General features: G+C 45.4%; 2 protein-coding genes across 2 annotated transcripts in view; both read right to left on the reverse strand.

The window, feature by feature from the left end:
* Positions 1-6,542: 6,542 nt before the first annotated feature.
* DIRAS3 (DIRAS family GTPase 3) lies at positions 6,543-7,552 on the reverse strand. The gene has a single exon (XM_069979425.1). It carries the CDS (start codon positions 7,549-7,551, stop codon positions 6,955-6,957), a length of 597 nt encoding a protein of 198 aa, XP_069835526.1. The 5' UTR covers position 7,552; the 3' UTR covers positions 6,543-6,954.
* A 4,358-nt stretch (positions 7,553-11,910) lies between these two features.
* The window catches only part of LOC138798817 (protein wntless homolog B-like), a 44,999-nt gene continuing 43,461 nt past the window's right edge, over positions 11,911-13,448 (reverse strand). The window contains exon 12 of the mRNA XM_069979422.1: positions 11,911-11,966. Coding sequence (XP_069835523.1) covers positions 11,944-11,966 — 23 coding nt within the window. The 3' untranslated portion in view covers positions 11,911-11,943. The remainder of the gene's footprint in view (positions 11,967-13,448) is intronic.

Genomic DNA, 13,448 nt, shown 5'->3' on the forward strand with positions numbered 1-13,448 from the left:
TGACCCCCCTACACACACTATCCAACCTGTCCTACCTACACACACACTATCAAACCTGACCCCCCTACACACACTATCCCACCTGACCCCCCTACACACACTATCCCACCTGACCCCCCTACACACACTATCCCACCTGTCCTCCCTACACACACTATCCCACCTGACCTCCCCACACACACACTATCCCACCTGTCCTCCCTACACACACTATCCCACCTGACCTCCCCACACACACTATCCCACCTGTCCTACCTACACACACTATCCCACCTGACCTCCCCACACACACTATCCCACCTGTCCTCCCTACACACACTATCCCACCTGACCCCCCTGCACACACTATCCCACCTGACCCCCCCTACACACACTATCCCACCTGACCCCCCTACACACACTATCCCACCTGACCCCCCCTACACACACTATCCCACCTGTCCTACCTACACACACACTATCCCACCTGACCCCCCTACACACACTATCCCACCTGACCCCCCTACACACACTATCCCACCTGTCCTACCTACACACACTATCCCACCTGTCCTACCTACACACACACTATCCCACCTGACCCCCCTACACACACTATCCCACCTGACCCCCCTACACACACTATCCCACCTGTCCTACCTACACACACTATCCCACCTGACCCCCCTACACACACTATCCCACCTGTCCTACCTACACACACTATCCCACCTGTCCTACCTACACACACTATCCCACCTGACCCCCCTACACACACTATCCCACCTGACCCCCCTACACACACTATCCCACCTGACCCCCTGCACACACTATCCCACCTGACCCCCCTGCACACACTATCCCACCTGACCCCCCCCCCCCCACACACACACCCCACTTGGCCACCATTCCAACAGATACACTACCCCAACAGCCCGGCTCTAGAAACGGCCCTGGGTCACGTCTGTGCACAAGCCGCTCCACAGTATCAGGAGATAGAGATATACAACAGGGTAGCAGATGTAGCAGAGCTCAACTCCCTGAGACCTGCAGTCCCATGGAACACCACAGATAACACAGTGATATCTCTGAGTACAGATAATGTAGTAGCTGTCACCTGCAGTCCTATGTAACACCACAGATAACACAGTGATAACTCTCTGAGTACAGATAATGTAGTAGCTGTCACCTGCAGTCCTATGTAACACCACAGATAACACAGTGATATATCTGCAGTCCTATGTAACACCACAGATAAGACAGTGATATCTCCGAGTACAGATAATGTAGTAGTCACCTGCAGTCCTGTGTAACACCATAGATAACACAGTGATAACTCTCTGAGTACAGATAATGTAGTAGCTTTCCCCTGCAGTCCTATGTAACACCGCAGATAACACAGTGATAACTCTCTGAGTACAGATAATGTAGTAGCTGTCATCTGCAGTCCTATGTAGCACCACAGATGACACAGTGATATCTCTGAGTACAGATAATGTAGATGTCACCTGCAGTCCTATGTAACACCACAGATAACACAGTGATATCTCTGAGTACAGATAATGTAGATGTCACCTGCAGTCCTATGTAACAGCACAGATAACACAGTGATATCCCTCTGAGTACAGATAATGTAGTAGATGTCACCTGCAGTCCTATGTAACACCACAGATAACACAGTGATATCTCTGAGTACAGATAATGTAGTAGATGTCCCCTGCAGTCCTATGTAACAGCACAGATAACACAGTGATATCTCTGAGTACAGATAATGTAATAGATGTGGCCTGCAGCCCTATGTAACACCACAGATAACACAGTGATATCTCTCTGGGTATAGTATAGAATATGGGGACAGGAGCACAGTATTGGGGACACCCTGCATTACCCCCATAGTAAGAGACCTGCATTGCCTTAATACAAGAAAACAAAACAAAAACAAACCAATATACTCACCTAATCCTGGCCCTGGTCTTCCTCTCTTCTCTCCTCTCTTCTCTCTCGCCTGTCAGCTGCCGCATGGATCCTCTAGCAGGCCCGATGACGTCATCACTGGCCTGCTGGAGGATCTGTCTCACAGAGATGCAGTGAGATCCGCGCAGGGGGAGAGGGGGTCGGCGCCGGCAGCTTGCAGGAGATCATCAGTGTGGTCCGGAGGGGGAGGGGGCACCGGCAGCTTGGAGGACATCTGTGAGGTCTAGAGGGGAGGCGGAGGGGGCGCCAATTACTTGGTCAGGGCAGGAGCTGGGAGGTGTCGGGCGCCGCTGGCGCCCCCTTAGCTGTCAGCGCCCCGTGCGATGGCCCGGCCCGCCCGGTCCTAGAAACGGCCCTGGGCGCCCCCTTAGCTGTCAGCGCCCCGTGCGATGGCCCGGCCCGCCCGGTCCTAGAAACGGCCCTGGGCGCCCCCTTAGCTGTCAGCGCCCACGTGCGGTGGCTCGGCCCGCCCGGTCCTAGAAACGGCCCTGGGCGCCCCCTTAGCTGTCAGCGCCCACGTGCGGTGGCTCGGCCCGCCCGGTCCTAGAAACGGCCCTGGGCGCCCCCTTAGCTGTCAGCGCCCCGTGCGGTGGCCCGGCCCGCCCGGTCCTAGAAACGGCCCTGCACTCATCCCTAGTCTGGAAGAATCAAGGGAAAAAGGCTAATGGGTTCGGAAACTGATGACATGGGGTTATCTCACAGTCAAAGGCATTAGATACTAGACCACATAGGGTACGTAATGCTTCTGTAGATTTTTTTTTCCTGATGTCGAAGTACCCCTTTAACAAATAATATTGCATCTTTCAATTTTATCATAATGATTCATAAATCACTAGTACATGGGCCTATATATATATATATATATATATCCTCATAATATTTCTTAGTAGAGGACAGTGAAGCCTACCTCACCTTCCAGTCCTCCTTCCCTGCCTTTAGGATCTCTATAAATATTTTCATACTACTTTAGTGACTAAAATATCCATCTTGTAATAGCAGTAAATAGATCACAGGGGAGATAGGGAGAGGAGGGGGATGCAGCTGCAGTATATCTTCCTCAATGTATGAGCCTGCAGGGGAGGAGGAACAGCAGCAGCAGAGGAAGAGATCTGATTGGCTCGGAGTACATCGCTCTGATACTGCATACTGCAAAAGCCCACCCACTCTGCAATCATGGAGAAAGCGTGTGTTAAAGGGGACTTCCAGATAAAAACAGACTGACTAGCTATCCACAGGCTAACTCATCAGTCTAATTTGCCCTAAAATCCAGCAGCCTCTTTGCAGTGGCCCAGTCTGATGCAACCTCTGGCTTATAGGGAGGTATCAAGAATAAGCATAATAAAGTGCAGCATTACGACTGAACAAGGTCTTAAAGGGATTATTAAGCAAAAATCTTTTTCTTTCAAAGCAACTGGTTTCAGAAAGTTATATAGATTTGTAATTTACTTCTATTTAAAAAAAAATCTCAAGTCTTCCCATATTTATCAGCTGCTGTATGTCCTGCAGGAAGTGGTGTATTCTTTCCAGTCCGACACAGTGCTCTCTGCTGCCACCACTGTCCAGAGCAGTAGCAAATCCCATAGAAAAACCTCTCCTGCTCTGGATAGTCCCTGACATGGACAGAGGTGGCAGCAGAGAGCACTGTGTCAGACTGAAAAGAAAACACCATTTCCTGCAGGACATACAGCAGCTGATAAGTACTGGAAGCCTTGAGATTTTTTTAATAGAAGTAAATTACAAATCTATTTAACTTTCTGAAACCAGTTGATTTGAAAGAAAAAGATTTTGGCTTGAGTGCCCCTTTAACCCCATGGGACAGTGTATGGATGACCATTGATCTTTTCACTCCTAGTATTTTCATTGGTTTTCTGTACATGATGATCTGCGGAAAAAAAGTTGCATGCCCTATTTACACAATATCGGGGCATATAAATAGTATATGCGCTGTGAAATGGCGGGATAATACAGAAGTATAAGGAGTTTTACAGAAGCCATTACCAGGCAGCGGTGCGGGTAATACATCTTAGTGACAGTGAGCTCTAGTGGAATAAATGTGATTTATCGCCAATGAAATAACCCAGTTTCTATGCCCTCAGCTCTTTCTCTGCGCCGCAGGTGATCCTCACCGCCTGTATTCAACATCACTTTGGTTTAAATAACCGTATATCCCGTCCTGACTCCATCACCAGGTTCTGTGTAATCGCTTCTTCCCTCCTGACAAGTCACTTGATTAAAGAATCCAATCATTAATTACCAGTGCGAGAAGAACGTCCTATATACCATCCACATAAAGTATCCGCTCTATATACCTAACACAATGCTCAGCAGAACTATCACATACATAGGAGCAGTATTATAGTAGTTATATTCTTGTATATAGGAGTAGTATTATAGTAGTTATATTCTTGTATATAGGAGCAGTATTATAGTAGTTATATTCCTGTATATAGGGGGCAGTATTATAGTAGTTATATTCTTGTATATAGGGGACAGTATTATAGTAGTTATATTCCTGTATATAGGAGCAGTATTATAGTAGTTATATTCTTGTATATAGTAGGCAGTATTATAGTAGTTATATTCTTGTACATAGGAGCAGTATTATAGTAGTTATATTCCTGTATATAGGAGCAGTATTATAGTAGTTATATTCCTGTATATAGGAGCAGTATTATAGTAGTTATATCCTTGTATATAGGGGCAGTATTATAGTAGTTATATTCCTGTATATAGGAGCAGTATTATAGTAGTATATACTTGTATATAGGAGCAGTATTATAGTAGTTATATTCTTGTATATAGGAGCAGTATTATAGTAGTTATATTCCTGTATACAGTCGCATGAATACCTGGTTGACAAAGGTGGCGTATCCCCGAAACGGCCGTCCCAGGACGCGTACACACCTTCCTCCCTCCCCGCAACGTGTGGATACAATAAAGTTGCTAAGCTGAAGTATACGGGTGAGTGCGACTGTTTTCCTCTACACAAGAACTTTGGTATATCTTGCTTCTGTTGTCTGCACCCCCGTCCAGCAGCCGTATCCACATTCACTGTCGGTATAAACACGGACCCATAGATCCTTCACATACTGTGCATCATTAAGTGCGGTGCAGGTCTCTACATCTCAGTACCTTCATTATAGTAGTTCTATAGTATATTCTTGTATATAGGGGCAGTATTATAGTAGTTATATTCCTGTATATAGGAGCAGTATTATAGTAGTTATATTCTAGTATGTAGGAGCAGTATTATAGTAGTTATATTCTTGTATATAGGGAGCAGTATTATAGTAGTTGTATTCTTGTATATAGGGAGCAGTATTATAGTAGTTGTATTCTTGTATATAGGGAGCAGTATTATAGTAGTTGTATTCTTGTATATAGGGAGCAGTATTATAGTAGTTGTATTCTTGTATATAGGGAGCAGTATTATAGTAGTTGTATTCTTGTATATAGGGAGCAGTATTATAGTATATTCCTGTATATAGGAGCAGTATTATAGTAGTTATATTCTTGTATATAGGAGCAGTATTATAGCAGTTATTGGAGACAGTATTATGGGTAGGAAGAAAATTGCTGTAAAATTGATCATACCCTTTTTTATAATGGTGCCCACATAACAGTAACAGCTGGCAAAGCAAGTTATTTTTTTTTTTGCCTTTCATGCTTCTCCTCCTCTCTTGTCTTGCTTTGTGCTGCAGTGTATATTAGCGGTCAGGGTGAGTCATACTAGTATTATCAGTGTGATTCTACAGCTACAAACTCACCAACCTTCATGATTCCATAAAATGCCTTTCAATGCATTCAAATGTTATTCCAAGTTAAAATCAGTTTTCCCCTAGTGCAGCAATGCTGTACCTTGGCCCTCCAGCATTTCCAAAACTGCAATTCCCCATCAAACCTGGACAAGTGAAGACATGGCTTTGGCTGCCCAGGTATAATGGGAATTGTAGTTTTGCAACATCTGGACTGCTAAGGTTTGGCCATCACTGTCCTAGTGTTTGATTGAAGGTGGTGCAACGCTGGGACCCCCTGCCATCCCCAAAATGGACCCCTAAGTATCTGTAGTGAAAAGAGCAGTGACTATCACAGTTCAGTTCCATTGAAGTGAATGGAGCAGAGTTGTATTAGCACACATAACCTGAGGACAGGGGTGGAGCTGTTTTGGGGAAAAAACCCTTTTAAGATCTTCTAGTCCCCGCTGTGAGGTCTGCCAGTTGATGGCGATCAGTTGTTTGCCCATCTCTAAGATACAGATGACCTTACAAAGTGGCCAGGGACTCCCATAGGCAATACATTATATTTGGGATAACCCTTTAACATTATATTTGGGATAACCCTTTAACACCACTATTGATTACTCATAAGATAGGTTATAGGATTTCCATGCAAATTTCCAGAAACAGCGCCACTCTTGTCCTCTTGTCTGTTTGTGGTATTGCATCTCAGTTTCACTGCAGTGAATAGAGCTGAGCTATAAACACCACAAAAAAGCACAATATGCAACACATAAAACATAGCAAAAACAACAACAACAACAACAACACACAATGGTGAACGTATGAATACAATTTTTAATTTACAGCAGCATATCCTATCCATAGTCACCCTGGCATGCAAGTGTTACACAAATACTGTAGTTCTGTGTAATCTGCAGTCAGTCATCAACCAACAAACCTCACATTGCCGATACAGACGCAACGTGTAACCCTTTGCCATCACGATGGAGCTTGTGGTCAGATGCGAAAAATGCACTTCAAAAGACAGAGCGAAATGGACATGCGGGCAGCCTGGCGGCAGAAATTACTGGGCTGCCAAGGGAGGGACCAAAACAAACAAAAACAAAAAAATAATAATAAAAACACCATTGCTATAGTATCAGTAACCACGATGCCACAAAGTCTTGGCACCACTTTCCACAAAGTAGTCCAAACCTAAAAGTGAGTTTTAATGTCCGAGAAAGTCTTGATTGCCTCATGCAATGGCCAATAGAGGGTCGCCCTACATTATAGAACATTTTCCTTTCAGCTTCTCCTTCTTCTTCTGCTGCCTGGACTTCTTCCCGGCCACCTGAAGACTTACAGTTCTTCTCTTCTCCAAGTTTAAAAGTTCTTGGAACAATTCCTGGACGTTGTAGTTGAGTTTGGCGGAAGTCTCCATGAAGGAACACTTCCACTTGCTGGCCAAGCTGTCCCCTTCAGAGGTCTGGATCTCCCGTAGAGACTCATCGCTCTTATTGCCAACCAACATGATGGGAATGCTGTGTGTGTCTCCTTTGATCTGACAGATCTGGTCATAGATCGGCTTTAGCTCCTCCATGGACTGCTTGCTGGTGACGGAGTAGACCAAGATGAAAGCGTGACCCTTGGAGATGGACAACCTTTGCATGGCTGGAAACTGGTGGCTTCCGGTGGTGTCGGTGATCTGTAGGGTGCAGATGTTCTTATCGCAGCTTATCACCTGCCTGTAGGTATCTTCTATGGTGGGGATGTAGGTTTCTCGAAAAGTTCCTCGTACGAAACGAAGAACCAGGGAACTTTTCCCAACTCCAGCCGCCCCAAAGACCACCACCCGGTAGTCGTTGCTTTGCTCTGGCATCTTGCTTTCAAGTAGTCTTCTCTGAAGGCGTAGAAGGCTTTGGGTAGATAGGCAAAGACTGTCAGCAGTTACATGCCGAGATAGCACGGACACCTGTTGAGGAATATTGCAAACAGTTCAGACAACGTAGGAGGAAACCTGATATTTCTGCAAAAAACAGACAGATGATAGAGGACGTAAGAGGCACGGCATCACATCTACACAGTGAGGTTTGTCAGATCTCCTGGCGATAGTACAATCCTAAGAGAGTGGAAGTGCACTAGTCAGGATGCGACAGGACCAGATTATGACATAATTACATCTTTGGTCGGATCCTCAGATGTCAATGACAGATGCTCCGTACTAGGGTGGACGTGCCAGACGGACGACAGGGAGCTTACCTTGCCTGAGCACAGTGTTGGCTCCTAGTCTTCCTGCGGTCTGGAGGAGGTTTGACTACTACATCTCTCACAGACGGCTCAGCCGGATGGAATCAAAAGCTCCCTCCCTTCTCCATATATATATTTTTATACTGGTTTTGAATGGCACAGGCAAGATTAGAGGCTTGGTGCCATCTAGTGTATGTATCGGTGCATGATACACCATAGGAAAATAAGGATCGGGAAGTCAGAGTTAAATTATATACTTCTTCTGTCTTCCAATAAAGTGTATGGGATATTGGACATTACACCTTGCAAACAACATTATAAGGGTAAATTCACACATTTCTGCAACTGAAAAGTTGTTCCATTCAGGTGAATGTGGATGCTTCTGCAAGCAGCACATCTATTTCTACAAGCTCCTATTTTTAGGAGAATCTACAACAAATCTGACCATTTCATATGACATTTTTCTAAAAAATACAATGTCTGTATGCAGATCAGCTCACTGAAGGATCAGGTTACAGCTGCCCATCCAAGTCTAGGGAGAGCTCCAGAGACACATTCAGAGAAGCTGCTGAAAGCTCTCGTAAGTGTTATATCTCCCTTAGCGCTGGATACACAGCTTACACTGCTCAGTACTGCTCTATAATGTCCTCAATACTGCTGCTGCTTCTGATGGTGTGCTATATAAAATCAGGGAGCCAGGATCTTCTTTTCTGTGAGCGCAGTGTACGGGAGACATCATAGCAGCTAGTCTACACCCCCTATCTCAGGGACAACTGCAAATGGAAAAACAGGTGAAAATGACATATACAAGTTATAGTTTGGAGTAGAAAATATAAAAACTTCCCAGTGTGAATTGTCTTGTATTTAGAGTGGTCTCAATCGAGACAGCACCTGGGACATCTACAGTTGCAAGGGTGTATGCTGGCCATGTTGACAAGATCAGTCATCCATATTCCCAACTGTGCAGCATTGGGCCAGATTGTGTGGGAATCAATTATCATTGGATTTCCTTCACACACAGAGATTTGTCTGACAAATTTTTGAAGTCAAAGCCAGGAATGGATTTGAAAAGAGGAGAGATCTCAGTCTTTCCTTTATGACCTGGTCTCTGGTTATAGTTTATTTCTGGCTTTGGCTTCAAAAATCTCTCAGATAAATCTGTCTGTACAAACACACCCTAAGACTTCATTCATTTCATTTTCCCCTCCCATTGTTGACAGTTGGTCTTCTAAGTTTTACTGTAGTTATATATACACAAACCAGACCACTGATTTTAGAGCAGAGTGGTGGCCGGTATCCTAGACAATGAGCCATCAGCAATGGAAGGTAAAAAGCAGCATATGAGGAGAAGGAGGAGAGTTTGCTAAATGAACGTATTTGCAAAAATATTTAACTTGTCAATCCTACAAGTCTAACTATAGTAGCTAAAATAAGAATACCCCTTTAAATGTTATTTTTTTTTCCCCCAAAAACAAAGTCACAATAGGGGTATAGTTTTTCATATTTTCCCATTGACTCCCAGCTAACATCTAGCACCATGGTATGGCAGATATGGCTTTTTTTTATTAGTGTGAAGTAGGGCTGGGCGATATGAACGATATGCAAAAATATCGTCATCAATTTGGATGACAATATAGATTTTCGGCATATCGTCATATCGCGATACATGCCCACAGAGCGGTAGTGAATACGCTTCTCACTTACTGCTCCGTGGTACCACGCTGCAGGGCCTTCCGTCCACGCATCGTCAGCGCGCTAGCGGACGATGCATGTGACGTCAGGTCTCTCCCAGTGCATGCTGGGAAGAAGACGCGGCCCGTCTCGCCTCGCGGACTCCATCAGCCAGCCCTGCAGGAATGGTAAGTAGCAGAGGGGTCGGGGGGGTGCAGATGGCTATGGCATGGGGCTTATGATGGCCCTGGCTGGGGGGACAAGATGTGGCAATGGCATGGGGCTTGGCTGGCACATAGGGAAAGCTGATGATGGCATAGGGCAGGGGGAGATGACTGGCACTAGGGGGGGGGGGCTGATGACTGGCAACGGGGGGCTGATAACTGGCAAGGGGGGCTGATAACTGGCAAGGGGGGCTGATAACTGGAAAGGCGGGGCTGATAACTGGCACAGGGGAGGACTGATGACTGGCACAGGGGAAGGCTGATGACTGGCAAGGGGGGCTGATGACTGGCAAGGGGGGGTGATAACTGGCACAAGGAAAAAGATCTGTTATACAATACACATCTTAAAAAATTCTTAAAGTGTTGTAATTTCTATACACACACAAAAAAATTGATATATCGTGATATATCGTTATATCGTGCATGCATCAAATTATATCGTGATATAAATTTTAGGCCATATCGCCCAGCCCTAGTGTGAAGCTGACCCTAACCTGCATTCGTAAGGAACACAAGGCCGAAACCCTGTCCCCATGTGTCCACCAATAGCCATGTGATGTTGCCGATATCATGTGACTATTGGTGAATGTATATATATATAAGAAGGCGGTCTTAAAGGGGTACTCCCGAGGGGAAAATAAACTGTATTTAAATTAACTAGTTTTAGAAAGCTGTACAGATTTGTAAACTATTACTGCTATTTAAAAGTCTTTAGTCTTCCAGTACTTATCAGCTGCTTTATGTTCTGCAGGAAGTGGTGTATCCTTTCCAGTCTGACACACTGCTCTCTGCTGCCACCTCTGTCCATGTCAGGAACTGTCCAGAGCAGGAGAGGTTTTCTATAGGGATTTGCTACTGCTCTGAACAGTTCCTGACTTGGACAGAGGAGGCAGCAAAGAGCACTGTGTCAGACTGAATAAAATTCAGAACATACATCAGCTGATAAGCACTGGAAGACTTGAGATTTACAAATCTGTGTAATTTTCTGACACCAGTTGACTTAAAATTCTTTTCCTCCGTGCCAAGCACTTTATGCAGCGGGTCTAACCAACTGTCTAAAATTTTTTTGGGCCTCCTGAATCACCCCTTCACAGGTGATTTTGGTGGACAGAAGGATCAGCCATGTTGGATTTCCACTATCTGCCCCCACTGTTCTTGGATAGATAAGCAATCCCCCACCCCCCTTTGCTGAAAACACATGAACCTTTGTCTAACAGCTATTGATGGTGTATGGGCAGTTTTAGGTCCTGACAGATGGGGACTGTTAGCAGTAAGCAGGGAAAAGGGGGTGGATGGTAAATCTGGCCATGGTTAGCACACATTCACACTGCGAGGATACACTGCAGATTTTTTGTAGAGGCATCACTTACAAAAAATACGCAGCATGTTACAAAGTGGAAGAGATTGGTAGAAATCTCATCTATCAGCCACCATAAAATAAAATTTATACTATGTTATAATTATAACATAATATTATGAAATAATTGTAGATTTTCCATAGATGTAGAATAGACCTACACACATATATATATATATATATATATATAGCCATGCCAGGTGATGTCACCAATAGGATCGCTTTACTGCAGCATTGTGTGGCACCTTGTTGCAATCACTGCCGTCACTACGTCAGCCATGCATCGGTGCAGCCGGACCCTATGATGGCCATTAGTGATGAGCCCCCCATCCTTCACTGCTATAGAGGATGGAAAGCAGTCCTATACGGTGTTACTCATCCCATTGTCTGTCCTGGTCTCCGTCACTGACTGTACTGATCAGACACCATGCTGACTGCTTTACAACTTTTAAAGGCACAGAGCCCCCATTTACAAACACTCGGATTCCATTGTAACCATACTATATCCCTGGAGTACCGATAGACGCCAGCGACTATAAAGCCCCCAATGTATGTAATCCAGAGAGACCGCCTGACATGTGACATCCCTTTAAGGGACATCCACTACCTGCTGCCATACAGAGCGCTTTGGCTCTTACAGCCTTATTACCCCCCATCTTATACGCATGCAATGCACATTGTCACTTACCTGCAGAGATCGGTGGGTGCTGGGATACAAACTGCAAGGTGGTACCTGATCCTCTTACAAAACCCAGGGAAGGACCGCTCCATCTCACAGGCCTCGTATAGGGGGAGCTGCGTACGAGAATCCAAGCACAGACACAATAGTTACTTATATTGCCCTATAGATGAATGAGGACATATAGGACATAAGGCAATGCAGATATAGTGAGGGCAGCAGTACTCATCCCACCTGCACACTGCTGCATGCAGGTCATGTCATTGCATAGAGTCCCCCCCTGGGTTTCATTCATGTTTTTCTGAAGTGGAACATCCCATTCATGCAGCTGCAGAAGGAGAATTGGATTAACAGTGTGAGTGCTGGAGATGGTGGGGGGAGCAGGGCTGGATGATGACTTGCAGCGGCTTGCATCAGGCAGCGGGTTAATGCAGCATTGCTCTTCATGGAAACACAAAGGCGAGGAGGTCCCTGGAGCCTGTCAGTGAGGAGGCTTGTTGTTGCTCTATCCTCACCTATCTGTGCACATCTGGGATGGGGTGTAGAGCCTCATAGGTCAGGCCTCCCCCCACCGCCACCTGTGCCATGGAAGAAGGGAACCAGGTGAGATGACTAAGTGCTTTTTCCATGACAAAGGTTTAACCTGAACGTGACCTTTAAGAGTGATGTGGTGCAAAACAAGGCCATATGCTACTGCTATATACTACTGTACTAGCACTATATACTATATGCAACACAGCATTATATCACAGATGGGTGCGTGCATAATGGCGACAAGTGGCATGCAACAGAAAATTGCATCTAAGCCGTGAGTACAGAGTCACATGACCAATAATCCATCTAATTTGGATGATGTCATGATCGCATTATACGCCAATGCACTGGCAATCATTAGATGCCAGGTCGCAGTGCAACACAGTGTGGTCTTCATGTTGTGCGGCTGGGTAACCCTACTTTTATTGAGATGATGGCGGTTAAGGTGAGTGTTGAGCAGACCTGTCAAAATGTTCGGGTTTGGCAACGTTATCTGAACCCGAACGCTCAATGTTTGGATGCATCCATTTTCTGCAGCTACGGTGAAGCAAAGACCGAGCGTTCAGGTTCGGGTGACGTTGCCAAACTTAAAATTTTGACAGGTTCGCTCAACACTAGTTATCCAAGGCTTGGCTCATAGGTATAAGTAGGGATGGTCCGAACCCTCCGAGGTTCGGGTTCGTATGAACCCGAACGCTCGGCATCAGATTCCCGCTGTCTGCCCGCTCCGTGTTATGCAACAGATTGAGAGCAATTCAGTTGTTAGGGCATGCTGGGAGTTGTAATTTAGCAACAACTGGGAGCAACTGGGCCATGATGAGAACTGTGGTAGTGCAACAGCTGGGGAGCTATATGGCTGTCAGGGCATGCTGGGAGTTGTAGGTTTGAAATGACTGGAGCAAAATTTTCCTGATAGGGCATGCTGGAAGTTGTAGTTTAGCCATAGCTGAAGAGCTATTCGGTTGGCAAGCCATGCTGGGAGTTGTAGTTTATAAACAGCTGGAGACCACTCTCTCTCTCTATAATATAGAGGTATTATTTGCATAGTAATAATGGGGGAGATT

The sequence above is a fragment of the Dendropsophus ebraccatus genome, chromosome 8 (assembly GCF_027789765.1).
Source record: "Dendropsophus ebraccatus isolate aDenEbr1 chromosome 8, aDenEbr1.pat, whole genome shotgun sequence".
NCBI classification, from domain to species: domain Eukaryota; kingdom Metazoa; phylum Chordata; class Amphibia; order Anura; family Hylidae; genus Dendropsophus; species Dendropsophus ebraccatus.

Bases quoted from the DNA above. Each gene is read 5' to 3' on its own strand.
- DIRAS3 (XM_069979425.1), bottom strand. From the start codon at position 7,551: ATGCCAGAGCAAAGCAACGACTACCGGGTGGTGGTCTTTGGGGCGGCT.